This window comes from Rhinoraja longicauda, chromosome 37 (assembly GCF_053455715.1).
Source record: "Rhinoraja longicauda isolate Sanriku21f chromosome 37, sRhiLon1.1, whole genome shotgun sequence".
In the NCBI taxonomy this organism is placed as follows: domain Eukaryota; kingdom Metazoa; phylum Chordata; class Chondrichthyes; order Rajiformes; family Arhynchobatidae; genus Rhinoraja; species Rhinoraja longicauda.
The window spans coordinates 4,166,502-4,191,563 of record NC_135989.1 but is presented as its reverse complement, the minus strand read 5'-3'; the positions used below and the strand labels follow the sequence as shown (position 1 = coordinate 4,191,563).

Genomic DNA, 25,062 nt, shown 5'->3' with positions numbered 1-25,062 from the left:
AATGCCACCCTAAATGCCCAATGCCATCCTAGATGCCCAATGCCACCCTAGATGCCCAATGCCACTCTAGATGGCCAACACCATCCTGGATGCCCAATGTCACCCTAGATGCCCAATGCCACCCTAGATGCCCAAAGCCACCCTGGATGAACTGAAACCATCCTAGATGCCCAATGCCACCCTAGATGCCAAATGCCACCCTAGATTCCCAATGCCACCCTGGATGGGCCAAACCCATCCTGGATGCCCAATGCCACCCTTGATGGGCCGAAACCATCCTGGATACCCAACACCACCCTAGATGCCTAATGCCACCCTAGATGGCCGAACCCACCATAGATGCCCAATGCCACCCTCAATGGGCTGATGCCACCCTAGATGCCCAATGTCACCCTAGATGGGGTGATGCCACCCTAGATGACCAATGCCACCCTGGATGGGATGAAACCATCCTGGATGCCCAATGCCACCCTAGATGCCCAAAGCCCAATGCCACCCTGGATGCCCATTGCCACCCTAGATGCCCAATGCCACCCTAAATGTCCAATGCCACCCTAGATGCCCAATGCCATCCTAGATGGGCCAATGCCACCCTAGATGGCCTGATGCCACCCTAGATGCCCAATGCCACCCTAAATGCCCAATGCCGCCCTAGATGCCCAATGCCACCCTAGATGTCCAACGCCACTCTAGATGTCCAAGATGCCCAATGTCAACCTAGATGGGCTGATGCCACCCTAGATGCCCAATGCCACCCTAGATGCCCAATGCCACCCTGGATGGGCTGAAACCATCCTAGATGCCCAATGCCCCCATTGAATGGCGGTGCTGGCTCGAAGGGCCGAACAGCCTCCTCCTACACCTATTGTCTATTGTTTCGGGTCGAGACAATTGACTTCTCCAACGTTAGATAGTTAGGAGCGGTCCGGATGCCCAGAAGGATCCAGGGAAGTTGGTCTACCCAGTCCGGGCCTTCAAGCCTCGCACTGAGGGCCGCCTTGAGTTGTCGGTGGAACCTCTCCACAAGCCCATTAGCCTGGGGGTGGTACGCTGTGGTGTGTTGCAATCGGGAACCGTACAGCTCTGCTAGCGTGGCCCAGAGGGTCGAAGTGAACTGTGGCCCCCTGTCGGTGGTAATAACAGCCGGAACCCCGAAACGTGCCACCCAATGGAGGGCCAAAGTCCTGGCACAAGAGGCAGCAGAGGTATCTGACAATGGGAAAGCCTCTGGCCACCGGGTGAACCGATCCACCACCCTGAGCAGATGGGTGTAGCCCCGGGAGGAAGGCAAGGGCCCGACTAAATCCACGTGAATATGGAAAAAACGGACCGCTGGGACCTCAAACTCCTGTACCGGGGGCTGGACATGGCGTTGGACTTTAGCGGTCTGGCAGGGAACGCAGGAACGGGCCCAAACAGCTACCTGTTTACGCAAGCCATGCCACACAAACCGAGCGGCTACTAAGGCAGAGGTGGAGCGGATGGACGGGTGCGCCAGCCCATGAATGGCATCAAACACCCGGCGCTGAAGGGAGGGCGGCACCACCGGCCTGGGACGGGGAAGGGAAACATCACACCAGACTTTTGTGCCCTCCGGCCCGCAGGCCACCTGAGCCAACTTCAACCCCGAAGTAGTGGACTGGTATGCCGAGGCGGTATCCGCCAGAAGCTGTGCCTCCGCAAGCTCCTGGGGATCCACCTCGCAGTCCACCGTTGAAATGGGGGAAAAAGCAGGCCGAGACAGGGCGTCAGCAACGGCATTAAGGTTGAGGGGGGACTTGATAGAGGTTTTTAAAATTTTGAGAGGGACGGACAGAGTTGACGTGGGTAGGCTTTTCCCTTTGAGAGTGGGGAAGATTCCAACAAGGGGACATAGCTTCAGAATTGAGGGACAAAGATTTAGGGGTAACATGAGGGGGAACTTCTTTACTCAGAGGGTTGTGGCTGTATGGAATGGGCTTCCGGAGGAAGTGGTGGAGGCTGGCTCGATTTTATTATTTAAGAGTAAATTGGATAGGTATATGGATAGGAGGGGATTGGAGGGTTATGGTCTGAGTGCAAGTAGATGAGACTAGGTCAGGGAGAATGGTCGGCGTGGACTGGTAGGGCCGGACAGGCCTGTTTCCATGCTGTAGTTGTTATATGTTATATGTTATATGTTACCAGCGACATGACGGACATCGGTGGTAAACTCAGAGATGGCAGTCAGGTGCCGCTGCTGGCGGGCCGACCATGGGTCGGACAATTTGGAAAAAGCAAAAGTTAATGGTTTATGGTCCATAAAGGCCACAAACAGGCGGCCTTCAAGGAAATACCTGAAGTGACGAACAGCTAAATAGAGGGCCAGAAGCTCTCGGTCAAAAGCGCTATATTTCAGCTCATCCGAACTCAGCTGCCGGCTGAAAAACGCCAAGGGCTGCCAAAGGCCACCCACCTGCTGCCCGGTCCTGGTCTCAAGGTCGGTCGGTCGGCGGTACGATACTGACAATGGCTCCCGTGTCAACCAAAAATTCTGTGTATCCGTGAATCGGTCTCGGACGTAGAGGCGTCGGTTCTGGCCAATCGCAACTGCCTCTATGTACGATCGGCCGAGGCATTTCCCGAGAAGGTACAAGGCGAGCGGCAGTTGCGGGATTCTCCACCCCATCGTAGATGGTAATAGCACCAGCCGCGCTTGTACGGATCCTTTTGGCGGGCTTTTGGAGAAATGGCGGGAGACGCGGCGCCATCTTGATGTTGCTGTGGCGCGGCCGCTGATGTCGAGACCTTGTTGATCGAACCTCTTTCTTTCGATTTGGACGCCATGAGCGCATCGGCTTTTTCTGCATATGCCACGGGGTCCTTAAAAGAACAATCTGTGAGCATAAGTTTGACATCTTCGGGAAGCTTCTCTCGGAATGCCTGCTCGAACATGAGGCGATCCGTATGTTCACCTGCTAGCGTTAACATTTCAGCCATGAGGACGGACGGCAGCCGATCTCTGAGATCTGGTAGGTGCATAAGACGCTTAGCTCGGTCCTGCCTGCTGAACCCGTAGGTCCGTAACAACAGTGCCTTCATGGCCTCGTACTTGTTTTCTGCCGGAGGATTGATAATGAACCGCATGGCCCACGCAGTCGTCTCCGGCAGTAGAGCGCTGACGAGGTAGTAATACCTTGTTGCGTCTGCTGAGATGTTTCTTAAGTGAAACTGGGCTTCGGTATGAACAAACCAAGATTGTGGTTGATGTATCCAAAACGACGGAAGGTGAACGCTGACCGCGCTTAGCTCCGGTGTGCTGGGCGTAGGAACCAACAACGAGGCGTTTGATTCACTCATGGTAAGTGATCGGCTGGATCACGTCGGGGTCATCAATATGGCGAGTCTGGAAACTTGTTCTTTGTTGAAGAAGTTTATTGCGACAGCAATATTCGATTACAAAGTTTTCTTAACAAGATTACAGACAACCATTAAAACTAACTGTTCTCTTCGAAGACGTCTCCCAACTGACTCTTTTTGGGCGCCAAAAGCGCACATGACCACGCTGTCCAATCAGCGGTGTCGCTCTCTGGACCAATCCCTACGGTCGCGCCCACACATGACCTTGCTGGCCAATCTGAGGCTTCGACAACTAGGACCACTTTCTATGGTCGCTACATTGGCAGGATTTTGAAGTAGAATTAGTGGGTTGTAGGAAGAACTAAAAATGTGTATTTTTCAGTCGAGGGTAAACGGAACTAAGACTAAAATGAATGAAAGAATGTGGTACGGGTAGATTAAGAATGAACTTTAATATTGATGTATATTTATGTTCTAGAAGATTCTATGTTAAGATATGAGCTGTTAAATATCACGAAAATATTGATCATGACTTCAAATAAGCTTGCAGAATGAAATAAATATTTCAATAGAAACCGGGTCATCATTATTTTACATGCGACAAGATGCTCCTCCGTGCATCATCATTGCATTATCGGGCGGTCACGGTGGTGCAGCGGTAGATTTGCCGCCTTACAGCGAATGCAGCGCCAGAGACCCGGGTTCCATCCCGACCACGTGTGCCGTCTGTACGGAGTTTGTACGTTCTCCCCGTGACCTGCGTGGGTTTTTCCCGAGATCTTCGGTTTCCTCCCACACTCCAAAGACGTGCAGGTTTGTAGGTTAATTGGCTTGGTAAATGTAAAAATTGTCCCTAGTGGGTGTAGGATAGTGTTAGTGTGCGGGGATCGCTGGTCGGCGCGGACCCGGTGGGCTGAAAGGGCCTGTTTCCACGCTGTATCTCTAAACTAAAATTATTGTATCCTCTTAAGTTCATAAAGTTAGAAGTGATAGGAGCAAAATTAGGCCGTTCAGCCCATCGTCTTCTCCGCCATTCAATCATGGCTGATCTTTCTCTCCCTCCTAACCCCATTCTCCTGCCTTCTCCCCATAACCCCTGACACCCGCACCAATCAAGAATCTATCGCTCTCTGCCTTAAAAATATCCATTCTGTGGCAATGAATTCCACAAATTCACCACCCTCTGACTAAAGAAATCCCTTTCCATCTCCTTCTCCAAGGAACGTCCTTTAATTCTGAGGTTATGGTCCTAGCGTTCCCCACAACAAGGAGAAAAGCTTTGTGTCGCATGCTGTGTAAACAGGCCAGATAATACCACACATCAATGCAAACAGGTCAAACTCAAGTACAATGGGTAGAGCAAAAGGGGAAGATACAGAGTGTAGAATATAGTTCTCAGCATTGTAGTGCATCAGTTCCACAGACAAAGTCCAATGTCCGCAATGGGGTAGAGGTGAATCGGACAGTGCCCTGGCTTATGGAAGGGCCGTTCAGAAGCCTGATAACTGAGAGGAAGAAACTGTTCGTGAGTCTGGTGGTGCGCACTTTCAAGCTTCTGTATCTTCTGCTCGACGGGAGCGGGGAGAAGGAGGAATGACCGGGGTGGGATAAGTCTTTGATTGTGTTGGCTGCTTTTCCGAGGCAGCGTGAAGTGTAGATGGAGACAGTGGTGGGGAGTCTGGTCTGTGTGATGGACTAGGCTACATCTACAACACTCTGCAATTGCCAGTTATCTTGGGCAGAGCTGTTCATGGACTAATGCTCTAATAATCCAATCTATTTGTGGTCACAGAGAGGGTGAAGTATTCTAAGCTCATCACAAACTGAAAACATAATTGACAAACCAGGAAAGGTTCGGTGTAGTTTATTGTCACGTGTACCGAGGTACAGTGAAAAGCTTTATTGTTGCGTGCTATCCAGTTAGCGAAAAGACTATACATGATTCAAGCCGTCCACAGTGTACAGATGCAGGATAAAAGGAATAATGTTTGGTGCAAGATAAAGTCCAGTAATGTCCAATAAAATATATACTGAGGATCTCAAATGAGGTCGATGTAGGTCAAGACTGTTTTCATCTTTCTCAGTAAACGGTAGGGTACTGGGAAGTGTTGTAGAGCAGAGGGACCTGGTAGTACATGTACATATACAGTACATCCCTGAAAGTGGTGTCAGAGGTAGATAGAGTGGTGAACAAGGCTTTTGGCATGCAGGCCTTCATCAGTCAGGGTTAGGGTTGCCAACTGTCCCGTATTAGCCGGGACATCCCGTATTGTGGGCTAAATTGGTTTGTCCCGTACGGGACTGCCCTTGTCCTGTATTAGGCCCGGGGGGCACTGTAGGCCTAGACGCTGTAGGTCTGGACATTGTAGGCCCGGACGATGTAGGCCCGGACGCTGTAGGTCCAAACGCTGTAGGCCTGGACAGTGTAGTAGGAAAAAAACTGCAGATGCTGGTTAAAATCTGTGTCAACCTTCCGGACACTGTAGGCCCGGACAGTGTAGGCCCGGACACTGTAGGCCCGGGCAGTGTAGGCCCGGACAGTGTAGGCCCGGAGGCCCGGGCGCCGCCTAATGGAGGTTGCGTAGCAACCCACCTCTCGGCCCGGGCGGCTACCATTGGTGGTGTGAGAGCATTTGGCCGCTGGCTGGGTGAGGTCACACGGGGCGCGGGGCGGTGACGTCACCTTGTCCCTTATTTGGGAGTGAGAAAGTTGGCAACCCCTGGTCAGGGTATTGAATACAGAAGTTGATTACAGGGTGGCACAGCTGACCATGTGTGCATGGTCACAATTGGCCACATAGACACAAGGATCTGCAGATGAATGAATGAATGAATGAATGAATACGTTTATTGGCCAAGTATGCATATACAAGGAATGTGCCTTGGTGCTCCGCTCACAAATGACAACACAAACATACAGTTAACAATTAAGAATAAAGCATAACCACATCAAAACAATAAGGATACACCATTACGATCTAAACATGTGGGTGGAAATAAACCAGAGCAAAAAAGGAGACTCCGGACTTTGCTTATTGAGTAGAACTATCACTCGTGGAAAAAAAGCTGTTTTGATGTCCGGCTGTGGCTGCTTTGACAGTCCGGAGTCGCCTTCCAGAGGGAAGTGCTTCCAAGAGTTTGTGGCCAGGGTGAGAGGGGTCAGAGATGATCTTGCCCGCTCGCTTCCTGGCCCTTGCAGTGTACAGTTCGTCAATGGGGGGGAAGGTTGCAGCCAACAACCTTCTCAGCTGTGCGAACGATGCGTTGCAGCCTCCGGATGTGGTGCTTGGTGGCTGAGCCAAACCAGACCATGATGGAGAAGGTGAGGACGGACTCTATGATGGCAGTATAGAACTGGACCATCATTGCCTGTGGCAGATTGTGTTTCCTCAGTTGCCGCAGGAAGTACATCCTCTGTTTGGCCTTTTTGACTGTGGAGTCGATGGTGGCCTCCCATTTAAGGTCCCTGGAGATGATGGTTCCAAGGAACTTAAATGACTCCACAGATGTGAATGTGGTGTTGTTGATGGTGAGTGGGGAGATGCTGGAACCTTGTTAGAACACAAAGTGTAGGAGTAACACAACAGGTCTGGCAGCATCTCTGGAGGACATAAGGCCCTTCAGCACACCGAGTCCGCACCGACCAGCGATCCCCGCACACCAACATTATCCTACACACACTAGGGACAATTTTTACATTTACACCAAGCCAATTAACCTACAAACCTGCACGTCTTTGGAGTGTGGGAGAAAACCCACGCTGGTCACGGGGAGAACGAAGGGCCTGTTTCAGCGCTGCATCTCTAAACTAAACTAAACTCTACTAAAGCCGAATCGCCACCTATCCATGTCCTCCACAGATGCTGCCAGGCCTGTTGCATTACTCCAGCACTTTGTGTTGTAACAAGATTCCAGCATCTGCAGTTCCTTGTGTTTGTGTGGTCAATTGAGTGGAAACTCAGGAGATGCTGAGGAGGATATTGACCAGAAAAACCTACAGTTAATGAACCATGGGTGGTGAATCTGTGGAATTCATTGCCACAGACGGCTGTGGAAGCCAAGTCAATGGATGTTTTTAAGGCAGAGATAGATAGATTCTTGATTAGTGCGGGTGTCAGGGGTTATGGGGAGAAGGCAGGAGAATGGGGTTAGGGGGAAGAGATAGATTAACCACGATTAAATGGCGGAGTAGAATCGATGGGCCGAATGGCCTAATTCTGCTGCTATCACAGATGAACTTATGAAACCACCCTTCGAAACCATGAAGATTAATTAACAAGACGGCTTCAGAATATAGCAGTGATTGTCAGGATCCTGAGGGAACAATCACTCAGGAATTGGCTCCATGGATTGTCGGGATACTTTGGGAATAATCGCTTGGGAACGGACTCCATGGAACGGCGGGATACAGGGGGAACACTCACTCAAGGTACTGGTCCATCCCTCCAGCAACACAGGAGCAGGACATTCATTTCAACCTGTCTGAAATAAACACAACACATTCTGGGAACACTCAGCAGGTCAGTCAGCATCTGGAGAGAGAGGGGGAGAGAGGGAGCGAGAGAGAGGTTGGGGGAGAGAGAGAGGGAGGGGGCGAGAGAGAGGTTGGGGGGAGAGAGAGAGGGAGAGAGAGAATGGGAGAGGACAAGAGAGAGATTGAGAGGGAGAGGGAAGGAGAGAGAGAGAGAGAAAGACAGAAACAGAGACAGAGAAGAGAGGGAGGGGGTGAGAGAGAGAGGGGGTGAGAGAGAGAGAGAGAGAGAGAGAGAGAGAGAGAGAGAGAGAGAGAGAGAGAGAGAGAGAGAGAGGGAGGGAGGGAGGGAGGGAGAGAGGGAGAGAGGGAGAGAGAGAGAGAGAGAGAGAGAGAGAGAGAGAGAGAGAGAGAGAGAGAGAGAGAGAGAGAGAGAGAGAGAGAGAGAGAAATTGATAGGAAAGATTTAGATTGAGAAAGATAAGTCAAGTCAAGTCAATTTTATTTGTATAGCACATTTAAAAACAACCCACGTTGACCAAAGTGCTGTACATCTGATTAGGTTCCAATGGGAAAAAAAAATGAAACATACAGTAGCACGCAAACAGTTCACAGCGCCTCCTCAATGAGCCTCAAACGCTAGGGAGTAGAAATAGGTTTTGAGCCTGGACTTAAAGGAGTCGATGGAGGGGGCAGTTCTGATGGGGAGAGGGATGCTGTTCCACAGTCTAGGAGCTGCAACCGCAAAAGCGCGGTCACCCCTGAGCTTAAGCCTAGACCGCGGGATAGTGAGTAGCCCCAAGTCGGCCGACCTGAGGGACCTGGAGTTAGAGAGGGGGGTTAGAAGATTTTTGATGTAGGGGGGGGAGTGTCCATTTAGGGCTTTATACGTGAATAGGAGGAGCTTGAAGTTGATTCTGTACCGTACAGGGAGCCAGTGGAGAGAGGCCAGAATCGGGGTGATGTGGTCCCTTTTACGGGTACCCGTCAGGAGTCTCGCTGCGGCGTTTTGGACCAGTTGCAGGCGGGACAGGGAAGATTGGCTGATCCCAGTGTATAGGGAGTTGCAGTAGTCTAGGCGGGAGGAAATGAAAGCGTGAATGATTTTTTCTGTGTCGTCGAATTGGAGGAAAGGTTTGATTTTAGCTATGGTTCGAAGTTGGAAGAAGCTGGCTTTTACCACAGCGTTGACTTGCTTATCAAATTTTAATGCAGAGTCAAATATCATGCCGAGGTTTTTGACATGCGGTTTGACTAGGCAGGATAGGCTTCCAAGACTGCATGTTATCAATTTGATGGAGTCGGGGGGGCCGAATAGGATGATCTCAGACTTGCTCTCATTTAATTGGAGGAAGTTCTTTGCCATCCAACATTTTATGTCCTCAAGGCAGTGTAAGAGGCTGTTTAAATTTGACTGGTTGTTGGGTTTCAGGGGGCCAAACATGGGCAATTGGGACTGTCTGAGATAGGGCATCTTGGTCAGCATGGATGAGTTGGGCCGAATGGCCTGCTTCCATGCTGCATGACTCTATGACGAGTCTTCAAGCTGACAGGCTGACCTTTCCTCTTTCTCCAGATGCTGCCTGACCTGAGGGGTATTTCCGGTGCTTATTTCAGACTTGCAGCATCTGCAGGTTGACTTGACATCCATGGGCTTCACGGACGGCCTGGAGCTGAGCCCACTGACTGGTTCATTTGCAGAGCCCATATTCACCCATTCAATGTCCGACTGAGTTGTCTGAGTATCAGTTGTCTTCGAAACCTGAGAATAAAACCAAATAACAGACTTTACCTGCCACGACCAAACATCATCATAATCTGAGCACAGAGAAGATTTACCAGGATGTTTAGTTTAGTTTAGATTAGTTTAATTTAGTTTAGAGATACAACGCGGAAACAGGCCCTTCGGCCCACCGAGTCTGCACCGACCAGCGATCCCCACACATTAACACCATCCTACACACACTAGGGTCAATTTACAATCTTTTACCAAAGCCAATTAACCTACAAACCTGAAGGTGAACACAAAATGCTGGAGTAACTCAGTGGGTCAGGCAGCATGTCGGGAGAGAAGGAACAAGTGATGTTTTGGGTTGAGACCCTTCTTCAGACCCGACCCGAAAAGTCACCTATTCCTTCTCTCCCGAGATGCTGCCTGACCCGCTGAGTTACTCCAGCATTTTGTGTCTACTTTCAAGAGACAATAGACAATAGACAATAGGTGCAGGAGTAGGCCATTCAGCCCTTCGAGCCAGCACCGCCATTCAATGCGATCATGGCTGATCACTCTCAATCAGTACCCCGTTCCTGCCTTCTCCCCATACCCCCTCACTCCGCTATCCTTAAGAGCTCTATCCAGCTCTCTCTTGAAAGCATCCAACGAACTGGCCTCCACTGCCTTCTGAGGCAGAGAATTCCACACCTTCACCACTCTCTGACTGAAAAAGTTCTTCCTCATCTCCGTTCTAAATGGCCTACCCCTTATTCTTAAACTGTGGCCCCTTGTTCTGGACTCCCCCAACATTGGGAACATGTTTCCTGCCTCTAATGTATCCAATCCCCTAATTATCTTATATGTTTCAATAAGATCCCCCCTCATCCTTCCAAATTCCAGTGTATACAAGCCCAATCGCTCCAGCCTTTCAACATACGACAGTCCCGCCATTCCGGGAATTAACCTAGTGAACCTACGCTGCACGCCCTCCATAGCAAGAATATCCTTCCTCAAATTTGGAGACCAAAACTGCACACAGTACTCCAGGTGCGGTCTCACCAGGGCCCGGTACAACTGTAGAAGGACATCTTTGCTCCTATACTCAACTCCTCTTGTTACGAAGGCCAACATTCCATTGGCTTTCTTCACTGCCTGCTGTACCTGCATGCTTCCTTTCATTAACTGATGCACTAGGACACCCAGATCTCGTTGAACTCCCCCTCCTCCTAACTTGACACCATTCAGATAATAATCTGCCTTTCTATTCTTACTTCCAAAGTGAATAACCTCACACTTATCTACATTAAACTGCATCTGCCATGTATCCGCCCATTCACACAACCTGTCCAAGTCACCCTGCAGCCTTATTGCATCTTCCTCACAATTTACACTACCCCCCAGCTTAGTATCATCTGCAAATTTGCTAATGGTACTTTTAATCCCTTCGTCTAAGTCATTAATGTATATCGTAAATAGCTGGGGTCCCAGCACCGAACCTTGCGGTACCCCACTGGTCACTGCCTGCCATTCCGAAAGGGCCCCATTTATCCCCACTCTTTGCTTTCTGTCTGTCAACCAATTTTCTATCCATGTCAGTACCCTACCCCCAATACCATGTGCCCTAATTTCGATTTTAACTAGCATCTGCAGTTATTTTTCCTACACAACCTACAAACCTGCACGTCTTTGGGGTGTGGGAGGAAACCGGAGCACCCGGAGAAAACCCACGCAGGTCACGGGGAGAACGTGCAAACTCCGTACAGACAGCGCCTGTAGTCGGGATGGAACCTGGGTCTCCGGAGCTGTGAGGCAGCAACTCTACCGCTGCAATGCCGTGCAGTACGTGGAGGGAGGAGTGGAGGGTGTGTTGGAGCATTGGACAGGGGGCAGCAGTGCAGTGCATGCCACAGCGGCTGGCTGCGGCTCGCAGCTCCAATGCAACATGCGCGTTTGCTCGTCAGCACTCACCGTTACTTGAGAGATGGTGATGGGGGAGGAGGTTTCTGATGCCTCTGTTTTCTTCCTCTGGCACACACGTTTGAACAAGTTGCAGTATTCTCTCCTCACCTGCGCCCAGAAGGCAGCGTAAATAAACAAACCTGCACAAAAACACAGCCTGGAGACTTCACACTGACGGGCGTGAACACAAACCGTAGATTATTAATGGTCTTTAGTTTCTTAGTTTTAGAGATACAGCGCGGAAACAGGCCCTTCAGCCCACACTGACCAGCGATCCCCGCACACTGACACTTTCCTACACACACTGGGGACTATTTACATTTACACCAAGCCAATTAACCTACAAACCTGCACGTCTTTGGAGTGTGGGAGGAAACCGGAATTCCCAGAGAAAACCCCACGCAGGTCACGGGGAGAAGGTACAAACTCCGTACAGACAGCACCCGTGGTCGGGATGGAACCCGGGTCTCCGGCGCTGCATTCGCTGTAAGACGGCAACTCTACCACTGCGCCACGGTGACCGCCCACTTAGTGGCTTAGTTCAGTCCAGTTTTGTTTATTTTATTGTCAGGTGTACCGAGGTACAGTGAAAAGCTTTTTGTTGCCTGCTATCCAGTCAGCGGAAAGACTAAACATGATTACAAACGATCCATTTACAGTGTATAGGCACATGATCAAGGAATAATGTTTCGTGCAAGGTAAAGTTTAGAGATACAGCGTGGAAACAGGCCCTTCGGCCCACCAAGTTCATGCTGACCAATGATCACCTGTTCACACTAGTTCTATGTACAGAAATGAACTGCAGATGCTGGTATATGTTAATGTTAATGTTCATGGTGCTAGGAGCAGAATTAGGCCACTCGGCCCATCAAGTCGACTCTGTCATTCAATCCTGGCTGATCTACAGTATCTCTCCCTCCTAACCCCATTCTCCTGCCTTCTCCCCATAACCCCTGACATCCTTACATACCTGGTGTGCACCAAAGATAGACACAAAGTGCTGGAGAAACTCAGTGGGTCGGGCAGCATCCGTGGAGAATAAGGATGGGTGACGTTTCATAGGGTCCTGAAAGATCATCCATCCTTTTTCTCCAGAGATGCTGCCTGACCCACTGAGTTACCCAGCACCTTTTTGCCTATCACGCTAGTTCTATGTTTAGTTTAGAGATACAGTGGGGAAACAGGCCCTTCGGCCCACTGAGTCCATGCTGGCCATCCATCACCCGTTCACACCACTTCTATGTTATCCCAATTTCACATCCACTCCCTACACACTAGGAGCAATTTACAGAGGGCCGATTAACCTCCAAACCCGCACGTCTTTGTAGTGTAGGAGGAAACCGGAGCACCCGGAGGAAACCCATGGGGTCACGGGGAGAACGTACAAACTCCAAACAGACAGCACCCGTGGTCAGGATCGAACCCGGGACTCTCGTGCTATGAGGCTCTATGGCTGCCCCACTGTGCTGCCTAACATGTGACACATGTATTGTACATGTCCTGCCTCCCACCTCTTCCAATTTTCTCCCCCCTACCCCACTACAATCAGTTTGAAGAATGGTCCGGACCCTAAACGGCACCTATCCACGATCTCCAGAGATGCTGCCTGACCCGCTGAGTCCTTGTGTCCTCCTACTAGGGGTTGCCAACTATCTCACTCCCAAATAAGGGACAAAAGGTGACGTCACCGCCCTGCGCCCCACGTGACCTCACCCAGCCAGCGGCCATGTGTTCGCGCTCCATCAATGGCAGCCGCCCGGGCCGGGAGGCGGGTTGCTAGGCAACCTCCGTTTGGCGAACACACTCGGCCCCGCTCCCCGAACACACTCTGTTAGTCTACAGTGTCCGGGCCTACAGTGTCCGGGCCTACAGTGTTCAGGCCTACAGTGTCCGGACGTACAGTGTCCGGGCCTACAGTGTTCAGGCCTACAATGTCTGGACCTACACAGTCCAGGCCTAAAGCGTCCCCCGGGTCTAATACGGGACAAGGGCGGTCCCATACGGGACAAACCAATTTAGCCCAAAATACGGGATGTCTCGGCTAATACGGGACAGTTGGCAACCCTGCCTCCTACCTACATCGCCACTGTAGACTTCCAAACTGTTGTTTCAGAATAAAAGGGCGTTCCTTTAGGAAGGAGATGAGGAGGAATTTCTTTAGTCAGAGGGTGGTGAATCTGTGGAATTTATTGCCACAGACGGCTGTGGAGGCCACAAGTCAGTGGGCATTTGTAAAGTGGAGAATGACTGATTCATGATTAGTACAGGTGTCAGGAATTACGGGGAGAAGGCAGGAGAATGGGGTTCGGAGGGAGAGATAGATCAGCCATGATTCAATGGCGGAGTGGACTTGATGGGCCGAATGGCCTAATTCTGTTCTTATGAACGGATGAATTCTGTTGTAGGTAAAGAGCGACACGGTGGCGCAGCGGTAGAGTTGCTGCCTCACAGCGCCAGAGACCCGGGTTCCATCCTGACTACGGGTGCTGTCTGTACGGAGTTTGTACGTTCTCCTCATGACTGTGTGGGTTTTCTCCGGGTGGTCCGGTTTCCTCCCACACTCCAAAGACGTTCAGGTTTGTCGGTTAATTGGCTTTGGTAAGAATTGTAAATTGGTCCTAATGTTTAGGATCAAGTCACAGAGTCACAGAGTGATACAGCGTGGAAACAGGCCCTTCAGCCCATCTTGCTCACACTGGCCAACATGTCCCAGCTACACGAATCCCACCTGCCTGCGTTTGGTCCATATCCCTCCAAACCTGTCCTGTCCATGTGATGTGAGGATCGTGCTGGTGTTGATCGCTGGTCAGTGTGGACTGAATGGGCCGAAGGGCCTGTTTTTGTGCTGTATCTCTAAACCGAACTAAACGAAAGCTGTAGAATGTACTGAACAAATATCTGTATCGTATCTCCGCCCCCACTGCGGCCTAACATCGTGGAGTTGGCGGCCTTTCCTGGAGAACGGCCCGGCGCATCAGGCCACGGGCGCGACACGGACTTTAACATCGTGGAGCTGCCATCCTTTGCCGGGGATCGACTGTGGAGAGCTCCAACCGCGGGGCCTGTGGACTCTAACGCCGTGAAGCCCGCAGTCTCTGGTGAGAAGAGGCCGACTCAGGAGCTCCACGCCGCGGAGAGAGTTTCAACCGCCCCGACGCGGGGAGTTTCGATCGTCACGACGCGAGGGGTCAGATATCGAACAGTTGGCAGCGGCGACTGCAGACGGTTCAACAGTCCCGACCGCGGGTGAACAAAGAGGGAGATGATTGGACTTTATTACCTTCCATCACAGTGAGGAATGTGGAATCCGCTGTGGTGGATGTTTATGGTAAATGTTACTGTATGTGGCTGTGTGTCTTGTTGCTTTTCACTCAGTATGGCTGAACAGTAACTCACATTTCACTGCACATTAATTGGTGCACGTGGCAATAAGTTGATCTGGAATCTGGAACAATGCACTGAATGAAGGTCAGAGCAGAGGGGCGTGAGGGTGGGAGCAGATTACCTGGTGGTTCAGCAGGCAGTGAACGAGGAAGATGAACACTCCCTGGGCGCTGTTTAAAATGGTGAACATATACGACAACGCCATGGTATCCTCGTTCAGCTGGAAGAGGCCAAACACCCATGAGCAGCCCAACACAACGAACTGGGCCAGGGCCTTGAAGGTCCGTGTCCTGGCGATGTACAAAGGCAGGGTGAGGACATCAAGCAAGCAGTGACCAAGGCCCAACTTCTTCCCGTTCCCCCCCCCCCCCCCACCCACCGTCCACCTGCCCCTCTCCCTCGTCTCCCTCTCCCCGACTCTCAGCCTGAAGACGTGATCACATCCACCGTCTGAAGAAACATCACCCATTCCTCCTCTCCAGAGATGCTGCCCGACCCGCTGAGTTACTCCAGCTTTTTATTTAGTTTTAGTTTAGAGATACAGCGTGGAAACAGGCCCTTCGGCCCACCGGATCCGCACCGACCAGCGATCCCCGCACACTAACACTATCCTACACCCACTAGGGACAATGTTTACATTTAATAAGCCAATTAACCTACAAACCTGCACGTCTTTGGAGTCTAACTGCTATCTAACTTCCTGGTGACCCTCGGACTATCCTTGATCGGACTTTGCTGGCTTTATCTTGCACTAAACGTTACTCCCTTATCAAGTATCTGTGCACTGTAAATGGTCCGATTGTCATCACGTATTGTCTTTCCTCTGACTGGATAGCACTCAAGAAATGTTTTTCACTGTAGCTCGGTACACGTGACAATAAACTAAACTGAACTGGGAACATGAAGGAAGGAACTACATGTGCTGGTTTAAACCAAAGATAGACACAAAAAGCTGGAGTAACTTCATGGATCAGGCAGCATCTTTAGTTTACTTTAGTTTAGAGATACAGCGTGGAAACAGGCCCTTCGGCCCACTGGGTCTGGGCGATCCCCACACACTAACACTATCCTACACACACTAGGGACAATTTTTACATTTACCAAGCCAATTAACCTACAAACCTGCACGTATTTGGAGTGTGGGAGGAAACCGAAGATCTCGGAGAAAACCCACGCAGGTCACGGGGAGAACGTACAAACTCCGTACAGACAGCACCCGTAGTCAGGATGGAACCCGGGTCTCCGGCACTGCATTCGCTGTAAGGCAGCAACTTACCGCTGCGCCACCGTGCCAACATTAACTCTGGGGGAAAGGAACCAATGCCCTGTTTCCTTTATCATCGTTACTTTTTTGCACATCATTCATTTGTTCTATATCTCTCTACATCATCGTCCGTATCTCTCGTTTCCCTTTCCCCTGAATCTCAGTCTGAAGAAGGGTCTGGACCCGAAACGTCACCCATTCCTTCTCTCCAGAGATGAGGCCTGACCCGCTGAGTGTCTCCTGGGTTGTTGTTGGCCAGTGATCAATATCCTCACTGCCGCTGGGTCGACCCATCCACCCTACGATGGCTGACCTCTGCCTCCCACTGTTAATCACGAGATTCCACACATACCTGGAATCCATGATGGTTGACACATCCGTGTTCAGGGCAGCCATGCTGTTCCGCAAGATCCAGAGAATCATGACAAACAGAATCGTGTTAACCTATAGAAACATAGAAACATAGACAATAGGTGCAGAAGGAGGCCATTCAGCCCTTCGAGCCTGTACGCACTGCTATCCATTGTGATCATGGCTGATCGTCCACAATCAATAACCCGTGCCTGCCTTCTCCCCATATCCCTTGTTTCCGCTAGCCCCTAGAGCTCTATCTAACTCTCTTTTAAATTCATCCAGTGAATTGGCCTCCACTGCCCTCTGTGGCAGAGAATTCCACAAATTCACAACTCTCTGGGTGCAATTATAGTCTCAATAACCCCTCGCAGTCACTCCAATACTTGACAACACTTTCCCCACCCTAGTCGTTTCTTCATAAACATTCATGCTCATGTAATAGGAGCAAATGAGGCCGTTCGGCCCATCATGTCTATTCCACCATTCAATCGTGGCTGATCTATCGAAGATGGACACAAACTGCTGGAGTAACTCAGCAGGTCAGGCAGCATCTCCGGAGGGAAGAAACGGGTGATGTTTCGGGTCGAGACCCTTCTTCAGACTCACTCCACCAGTCTGAGGAAGGGTCTCGACCCAAAATGTCACACCTTCATTCTCTTCAGAGATGCTGCCTGTCCCGCTGAGTTACTCCAGCTTTTTGTGTCTATCTTCAGTTTAAACCAGTTCCTTCCTACACATGGCTGATCAATCTCTCCCTCTTAACCCCATTCTCGTGCCTTCTCCCCATAACCTCTGACACCTGTACTGAACAACAGTCTATCTATCTCTGCCTTAGGGTTGCCAACTGTCCCGTATTAGCCGGGACATCCCGTATTTTGGGCTAAATTGGTTTGTCCCGTACGGGACTGCCCTTGTCCCACTGTAGGTTCGGACACTGTAGGCCCGGACACTGTAGGTTCGGACACTGTAGGCCCGGACACGGTAGGCCCGGACACTGTAGGTTCGGACACTGTAGGTTCGGACACTGTAGGCCCGGACACTGTAGGCCCGGACACTGTAGGTTCGGACAGTGTGGGACAATTACTGCAGATGCTGGTATAAATCGAAGATAGACACAAAATGTTGGAGTAACTCAGCGGGACAGGCAGCATCTCTGGAGAGAAGGAATAGGTGACGTTTCAGGTCGAGACCCTTCTTCAGACAGAGGAAGGGTCTCGACCCGAAACGTCACCCATTCCTTCCCTCCGAAGATGCTGCCTGACCCGCTGAGATACTCCAGCATTTTGTGTCTACCTTCGATGTTAACCAGCATCTGCAGTATTTGTCTTACACTGTCTTTCATAGAACACAAAAAGTTTTTCTCACCTCAGTTTTAAAAGGCCTTCCATTTATTCTTAAGACTGTGGCCCGTGGTTTTGGACTCCCCCAACATTGGGAACATTTTTCCTGCATCTAGCTTGTCCAGTACTTTCATAACTTTATACGAGGTCTATGAGATCCCCTCTCATCCTTGTAAACTCCAGTCAATACAAGCCCAGCCTTTCCAATCTTTCCTCATAAGACAGTCCCGCCATCCCGGGGATTAACCTGGTGAATAGCAAGGATGTCCTTCCTCACATAAGGAGCCCACCACTACCTGCAGTCAGCAGCTTGGGCAAATGGTTCATTAGCCGAGCCGGGTGACATGTCCTGGCAGCGGTCACCCATGGACTGGTCACAGGGCAGTCACCTACAGTGGGCAGGGACACACACACCCAGAGGCACCGCGATCAACTGTCCCACCACAATATCACCCCTTGAACCTCACCAACACCACGAAGCACACTGGACCCAGCAAACTCCACATAAATCCATGCTTCAGATCCAGCCAACACCTGCAAACAAAGAACCATGTATTCATCCATTAAAGGGATTTTCAAACGTAACTAGACCAAGTGGACCCGTTGGGCCCAAACCTCTCCTGCATTGGTGCAGCACCCTCTCCCTCCCCCCTCCCCTCCTCCATCCCCCTCCCATCCCACCCCTCCCCCTTGTAGATCAATCCCCTAGGCGGATTGATCCATGCCTGACTTTCGTATTGCTGACCTGACCTATGATCCATGCCTGGTTTTTGTAGTGTTATCTGTATCATGCTGCTGTTTAAATTCGTTTAACTTCTATATAAGCGTTTTATTACAAATACAATGCAGAGAGCCAGTGAAAAAATCTCTGCATGCCACACATCACGCTTACAACATGAAACGAATTTAATCAGCAGCAGGAGGAGGCTATTTGGCCCTTCGAGCCAGCACCGCCATTCATTGTGATCATGGCTGATCATCCACAATCAGTAACCCGTGCCTGCCTTCTCCCCATACCACTTGATTCCGCTAGCTCCTAGAGCTCTATCTAACTCAGAGCTCTAACTGAGGATGTAACAAGTAGAATGGGTCAGGGAGAGCCAGTGGATGTGGTGTATCTGGACTTTCAAAAAGCCTTTGACAAGGTCCCACACAAGAGATTAGTGGGCAGAATTAAAACACGGTATTGGGAATAGGGTATTGACATGGATAGAGAACTGGTTGGCAGACAGGAAGCAAAGAGTAGGAATTAACGGGTCCTTTTCAGAATGGCAGGCAGTGACCAATGGGGTTCTGCAAGGCTCGGTGCGGGGACCCCAGCTGTTTACAATATATATTAAAGATTTGGGCAAGGGAATTAAATGTAACATCTCCAAGTTTGTGGATGACACAAAGCTGGGTGGCAGTGTGAGCTGCGAGGAGGATGCTATGAAGTTGCAGGGTGACTTGGATAGGTTGGGTGAGTGGGCAGATGCAGTATAATGTGGATAAATGTGAGGTTATCCACTTTGGTGGCAAGAACAGGAAGGCAGATTATTATCTGAATGGTGTCATATTAGGAGAAGGGGAGGTGCAACGAGACCTGGGTGTGCTCGTACATCAGTCACTGAAAGTAAGCATGCAGGTCCAGCAGGCAGTGAAGAAAGCCAATGGCATGTTAATAATACATTACATGTTGGCCTTGATTGTGAGAGGATTTGGGTTTAGGAGCAAGGAGGTCCTACCGCACCTGGAGTATTGTGTGCAATTTTGGTCTCCTAATTTGAGGAAGGACATTATTGCTATTGAGGGAGTGCAGCGTAGGTTCACCAGGTTAATTCCCGGGATGGCGGGATTGACATATGATGAAAGAATGGGTCGAGTGGGCTTGTATTCACTGGAATTTAGAAGGATGAGAGGGGATCTTATAGAAACAGAGAAAAGATTGGACAGGGTAGATGCAGGAAACATGTTCCCAATGTTGGGGGAGTTCAGAACCAGGGGCCACAGTTTAAGGATAAGGGGTCGGCCATTTAGGACTGAGATGAGGGAAAACTTTTTCACCCTATGCGTGTCATGGTGTGTGTGACGTTGTGTGACGGTGTGTGTGACGGTGTGTGTGTCATGGTGTGTGTGACGGTGTGTGTGACGGTGTGTGTGTCACGGTGTGTGTCACGGTGTGTGTGACGGTGTGTGACGTTGTGTCACGGTGTGTGTGACGGTGTGTGTGTGTGACGGTGTGTGTGTGACGGTGTGTGTGACGGTGTGTGTGTCACGGTGTGTGTAAGATTTGAGAAGTTTTCCCTCATTCTGAAATCAACACAAAACCAAAGAGCTGCAGTTTGGACATTTTAAACGGGAGACTGGGGCTGATAGCGGAGAAAGGCTGCAGTCAGTTTACCAAAGGATGTCACAATCTGTGGGTCCTAAAATGGCCGCAGGACCTCGTGACCAGCCACAAAAAAAGGTAAAAACCTTACATCCCAGTCTCTAGGTTTTCTGCAAAGCCATGGCCAGAACAAAGGATGGGTATTGGCCATGCAGAAACCTACGAAACCAGGTCGGAGTCCAGACACTGGGGCGCTGACATCAGCATACTCACAATGCCCCAAGCCGACCTAAAGTTCATCTCAGTGAGGGGGCACAATAGCCCATAGAAAACTACCTGGTAGGTGATGGGAAACCAGTTAACACCCATCACCTCACAATGAAATCCCAATTTACACCGTCTGGCCATCCCCGGTATCCCCGAACATAAGCGCAGATCAGAAGAAAACCTCATACATATCTTTTGGAACAAAGAGATTCCAAGATCTGGCGGGAGATAGGACGGGTCAGAAACAGTATAACTGGCCACTACTTTTGGGTTTTAAACTCAAGAAGAAATACTGGAAGAAGAAGCTGAAGCTAGAAGAAAACCTGCAAGAAACGCAAGCAGGCAAGAAGACGGACAGGAGGCAAGAAGCGCAGAGAAAACCGGGTTCGAAGTCTGAAGTCAAGAAGAAAGTCGGAAAGAAGAACGGATGCAAGAGAGAGGAACAGGCACGCAACTCGAAAAGAAATACTGCAAAACCGAACAGCCAGTAACCCCAGTAATAACCCCATGGTGAGCATGCACTTCAAATCCTACATATCCTGGACATAGTTTAGTGTAGAGAGGAGGGTGGTTGTGAATAAACGTTGGGTGTGTATTAAAAATAGGGTTTGGTCAAGGTTGCGATGCGTCGTGCATTCCCCATCTGACAGTCGTGTATGTGTCTTGCAGAACTGTTTAAGAATTCATAAGTAAAAAGGGTATTCGTGTATATGTTTTGTGGAACTGTGTGTGTTTCAAGAATTCAGCGAAGAAGGTATTCGGATATATGTCTCGTGGAACTGTGTGCTTTTAAGTTTTCAGCGAAAAGAGTATTCGGGTATATGTCTTCTGAACTGTGCGTTTTGTGATTAATAAATAAAAGATATTCATGTATTCGGTATGTGTATTATAGATATGTCTTATAGAACTGTATAATAAGTATTCATGGACAATAGTCCCAAGTGCTGAATAAAAGCCCTTTTCATTTAAACCCTGGTTTTAAAATCTGGTCTGGTTGAATTTTTTCTGCACTATAAGAGCTCCTGCACCTAAGTCCAGTGTCTAGAACCGTAAGGGGTGAGTGGGTCGAACCATTCACGGGGAACCAGTGTGCACGGCCTGGTCAAGGGATCAGAGCAAGGCACGGGGACCTTAGGTCGGGCGAAAGCTCGGCGCAGAAACCCCTTACAGATAATGGCGACCACGAAGGGACACTGGCAGCAGGATGATAGTGTACCAGAAAAGGATTTTAAAACTAGGGACATAATGGACGAGCGCATTGCGGACTATGTGTTTAGTAAGGTGAATATCACCAAACAATGGATGTGTGCGTTACTAGATGACAAGCGCCCACTGGATGCAGCGATCCGGTGGACGGCCAGTACAGCCCATAAGAAATCTGTAGAGAAGGCGGTCTGGCTGACCTGCTATAAAAAGCAGGTCCAGCTTTTGGACCGCGTGGTTGTGGCACAGGCAGCCCAGATCAGGGACCTTCAGGAGGAGGTAGAGGAGAAGGCTGCGGGTGGGAACCAGTTGATTGAGGCTCTGGACTCTTTAAACAAAGAGCGCCGGGTCGTGACCAACCGCCACGAAGCCAGGGTAGAGCTGATGGAGTGTCAGATCACTGAGGCTATGCGCAGTAAGGGCAAGCTCAGGGAGCAGTGCGCTTCCCTGAGCCACCAGCTGGAGACCCAGGAAGAGAAACTTAGGGGAGTTAGGGCAGCCTATAAAATGGTTTTGGAGGACAGGTCGGAAGGGGCCGACCACGGGGCCTGCCTGCAGGAGATAGAGGGTCTGCGGAGTGCTTTAAATAAAGCAAGTGGGCTGGTTTGTTTAATGAACCCCTCAGCGGGCCAGTCACTAGCGGGTGCGAAGGTCCCGGTTCCGATCCCTAGAAAGACCATGGTAGCTTCAGCCCCCAAACTTCGCGACCCCCCTAGCTACGAGGCATCCTGGGAAAGGGGTAGTGTAGGGGAAAGAGAGAGAGAGGAGCTCCCGGTAGAATACTCGGCACCGGCACCCATGTGCCCGGTCCTGGAAACCAGACGGGGACCCCCCATGGAGAATGGGGACACAGGACCCATTCAGAGCGAGATCGTGGTGCCCCACAACTCCCAGCATTTAAGAGCTATGATCGGACATGTAACAAAATTGTCCGGATCAGGGGACCCCTCAATACATTTCAGGGAGATCGAGCAAACCGCCGCAATCAACGGTTGCGACGAGGGAGAACGGGCAAAATTGTTGCTGTTCTCCCTGGACAGCTCGATCCTCCAATGCCTCTCAGACGAGAGTAAAAGAGGGACCAGGACCTACGATCTCCTGCGGGACGAGGTCCTGGAAGTCTTGGGGGTGGGGGATGAGGGTCCTTTTGCCCGATTAGGGAAGACCCTCCAGATGGAGGGAGAACCCCCAAGAGTTTTTGCGGCGCGACTATGGACAGTATATCAGAGTAGTTGCCCGCACGTCCCCGCGCGGGATGTCCTGGTCGGGAATGGGAGAGCCCAGTGGCTCAGATGTTTGGTATCAAACAGCCTGGCGGCCGTCAGGGAGCAGGCGAAAGCCTGGTTTGATCCCACAAATAGCACGGAGGAGGCAGTTTTAGACCGTCTCACGGTTGGGTATAGGAATACCCGGAGTACGACCACCCGGTTAGTAAAAGGGAAGGTGTACGTAGCGGAGGCTACTGCACTGGCCCAAAAGGAGTGGCGACAGGAGGGTAACCCTACCGCACAATCCAAGTGTTTCAGGTGCGGTAAGGTGGGACACTGGCAGAAGGATTGCAGGGCCCACACCAAGGAAGATAGGGTTGGCACCACCCAGCGCACCGAGGTCCCAGTTAAGCCCGAGATCATCGAAACGATGATCGAGGTGATGCAGTCCCTCATGGCCGCACAGGGGAAGGTGGCAGTCGCTACCGGCTCCCCGGGTGCGAGGGGGGCACTGGACATTCCCCAATGACATCAGCCCACGCAGCCTGCCTATCTGTGTCCTCTCCGCTACGATGCGTGGAAGAGGCCGCTTGTGGAGATGGTAGTGGAGAGGCAAAGGGGCAGTTATCTGTTGGACACGGGAGCTTCATGCACCGTGGTCCACACAGAGGAACCCTTTGACTCTCCCCTGTCCACGGGGGTCCCTTTCGCACTGGCGGGGTTCACAGGGAAGGAACAGGCTGGCGCGCGTTCACAGCCAAGGATGAGGCAGGTCACGCAGACAGGCAAGGTTGCCTGCGTGAGGGGGGAGGACATTCTCCAGGAATGGAGGGTCTCCCGTTTTGGGTGGGATTCAGGTGAGGAAGAGCCTGATCAGCTCGACCAGGGGCTGGATCCCATTACGGAGGAAGAGGAGTCGGAGGGGGACGACAGTAACGTCCCCGACTCAAGCACCAGGAAGGCGGGGGTAGCGAGCGAAGGCTCACCACCTGTAGATACAGGTAGAGTGAGGCCGAATGCCGCGGGTATACCCAGCACCAAGGGGGCAGAGCTGGATGAGGCGGGGCCAGGGTCGGCAGCTGCGGGGGGTACCCGAGCTGCGGCACGGCAGGAACCGGTCCTCAGCCAGGCTGTCCAGGGGGCAGTGCCTAAGGTGATCCTCCGTAGATCCAGCAGGAAACCCCAACTTAGAAAGTTTTGGCCAGAGGTCGATCACGCCCCGAGGGAAGGGAGCCAAGTAGGGAGGAGGGAGCTTACGTTTCAGCGGAGGTGTAGCCCCCGCCAGGCAGCGACAGGCTGCGGAGCATCAAAGGTGGGAGACAGCGTGGTGCAGCCGCAGGAGACGAACCGCTGCAGCCCTGACAGGGATTAGCGGAGCCGCCCGGGGAAGGCGGCACTGTATTATATTTTAGATAATATAAAATAAGGATAGGTATTTTAGATAAGGATAAGCTATTTAAGATATTTTAGGTAATATAGATAAGGATAAGCTATTTTAGATAAGTTTTGTGGGGATAGTTAGCGTTTAAATAAAGATGATGCGTCCAGGATGTGTGGGTGTGGGGTGCAGGCTGGGGGTCAAGAGACCCGCCCGCAGAGGCGTTTAACAAAGCCAAGCGCTCCCCAAGAGGCTGGCTATACCATTCTTCTTTATCTGTTTTCTGGAGTGGAAGAAGGCACTCGTATGGTGGATCTTTGCCACGGCGATTGGATGTGGGTGGACCTATCGGGGCCACACCAAGGACATCATCGTCTACGGCTGCTCCGGGGACACGGCTCCCATCATCACGACCGATGGGACTGGAAGGAGAGAAGCGGAGGAGACCGCAGTTTACTTCCATGAAGGCCGGTGGCCGGGGTGGCTGGGATCGAACTCTTCAGAGTATTCCAGCGCCCCAGGTTTTGCTTATCGGGACGCTTCATTATTGTGCCCGAGAATCAAGATCATCGCCCAAAAGATCAGCGCCACCGTTGGCAAAAGGATCTGCCTGTATGCACGGGGAAGGTCCCCGCGAGCAGGCGGTGGTGACTGAGGAAAACGAGCAGGACAATGGCCAACTCCACTGTTGAGTGGGAGAGACTTAACAACGACACTCACAGGACTATTTCTGGGACTAAAGAACAGTTGAGTGTGTGTTGGGACAAATGGTGGGAACCGGATGAGGGGATTTATATGTGTTTGTGGGGTTCGAGGTATCGTTGCCCCACGGGCAACAGCATATTTTTCCAGAGACAGTGGCAGGATGACGGTAAGGGAATGAGGTGGGATGTT

General features: G+C 51.0%; 2 protein-coding genes across 2 annotated transcripts in view; one reads left to right on the top strand and one right to left on the bottom strand.

Annotated features, from left to right (window-relative positions):
• The window catches only part of LOC144610568 (uncharacterized), a 28,978-nt gene extending 25,105 nt beyond the window's left edge, over positions 1-3,873 (top strand). Inside the window, exon 5 of the mRNA XM_078429374.1 lies at positions 3,797-3,873. Within this exon, the coding sequence (XP_078285500.1) occupies positions 3,797-3,873 (77 nt within the window). The remainder of the gene's footprint in view (positions 1-3,796) is intronic.
• A 5,104-nt stretch (positions 3,874-8,977) lies between these two features.
• Positions 8,978-15,081, bottom strand: LOC144610684 (uncharacterized). The gene is made up of 3 exons (XM_078429564.1): positions 14,968-15,081; positions 11,472-11,570; positions 8,978-9,551 (listed from the first exon to the last, which is right to left on the bottom strand). The coding sequence occupies exons 1-3, from the start codon at positions 15,049-15,051 to the stop codon at positions 9,318-9,320; spliced, it is 417 nt and encodes a 138-aa protein (XP_078285690.1). The 5' UTR covers positions 15,052-15,081; the 3' UTR covers positions 8,978-9,317.
• Between the last annotated feature and the right edge of the window lie 9,981 nt (positions 15,082-25,062).

Coding starts and splice junctions, on each gene's coding strand:
- LOC144610684 (XM_078429564.1), bottom strand. CDS start 15,051: ATGGCGTTGTCGTATATGTTCACCATTTTAAACAGCGCCCAGGGAGTG. Junction 11,571..14,967: donor ACTGCCTGCTGAACCACCAG/GTAATCTGCTCC, acceptor TTCTGGGCGCAG/GTGAGGAGAGAATACTGCAA. Junction 9,552..11,471: donor TCACCATCTCTCAAGTAACG/GTGAGTGCTGAC, acceptor TTTTATTCTCAG/GTTTCGAAGACAACTGATAC.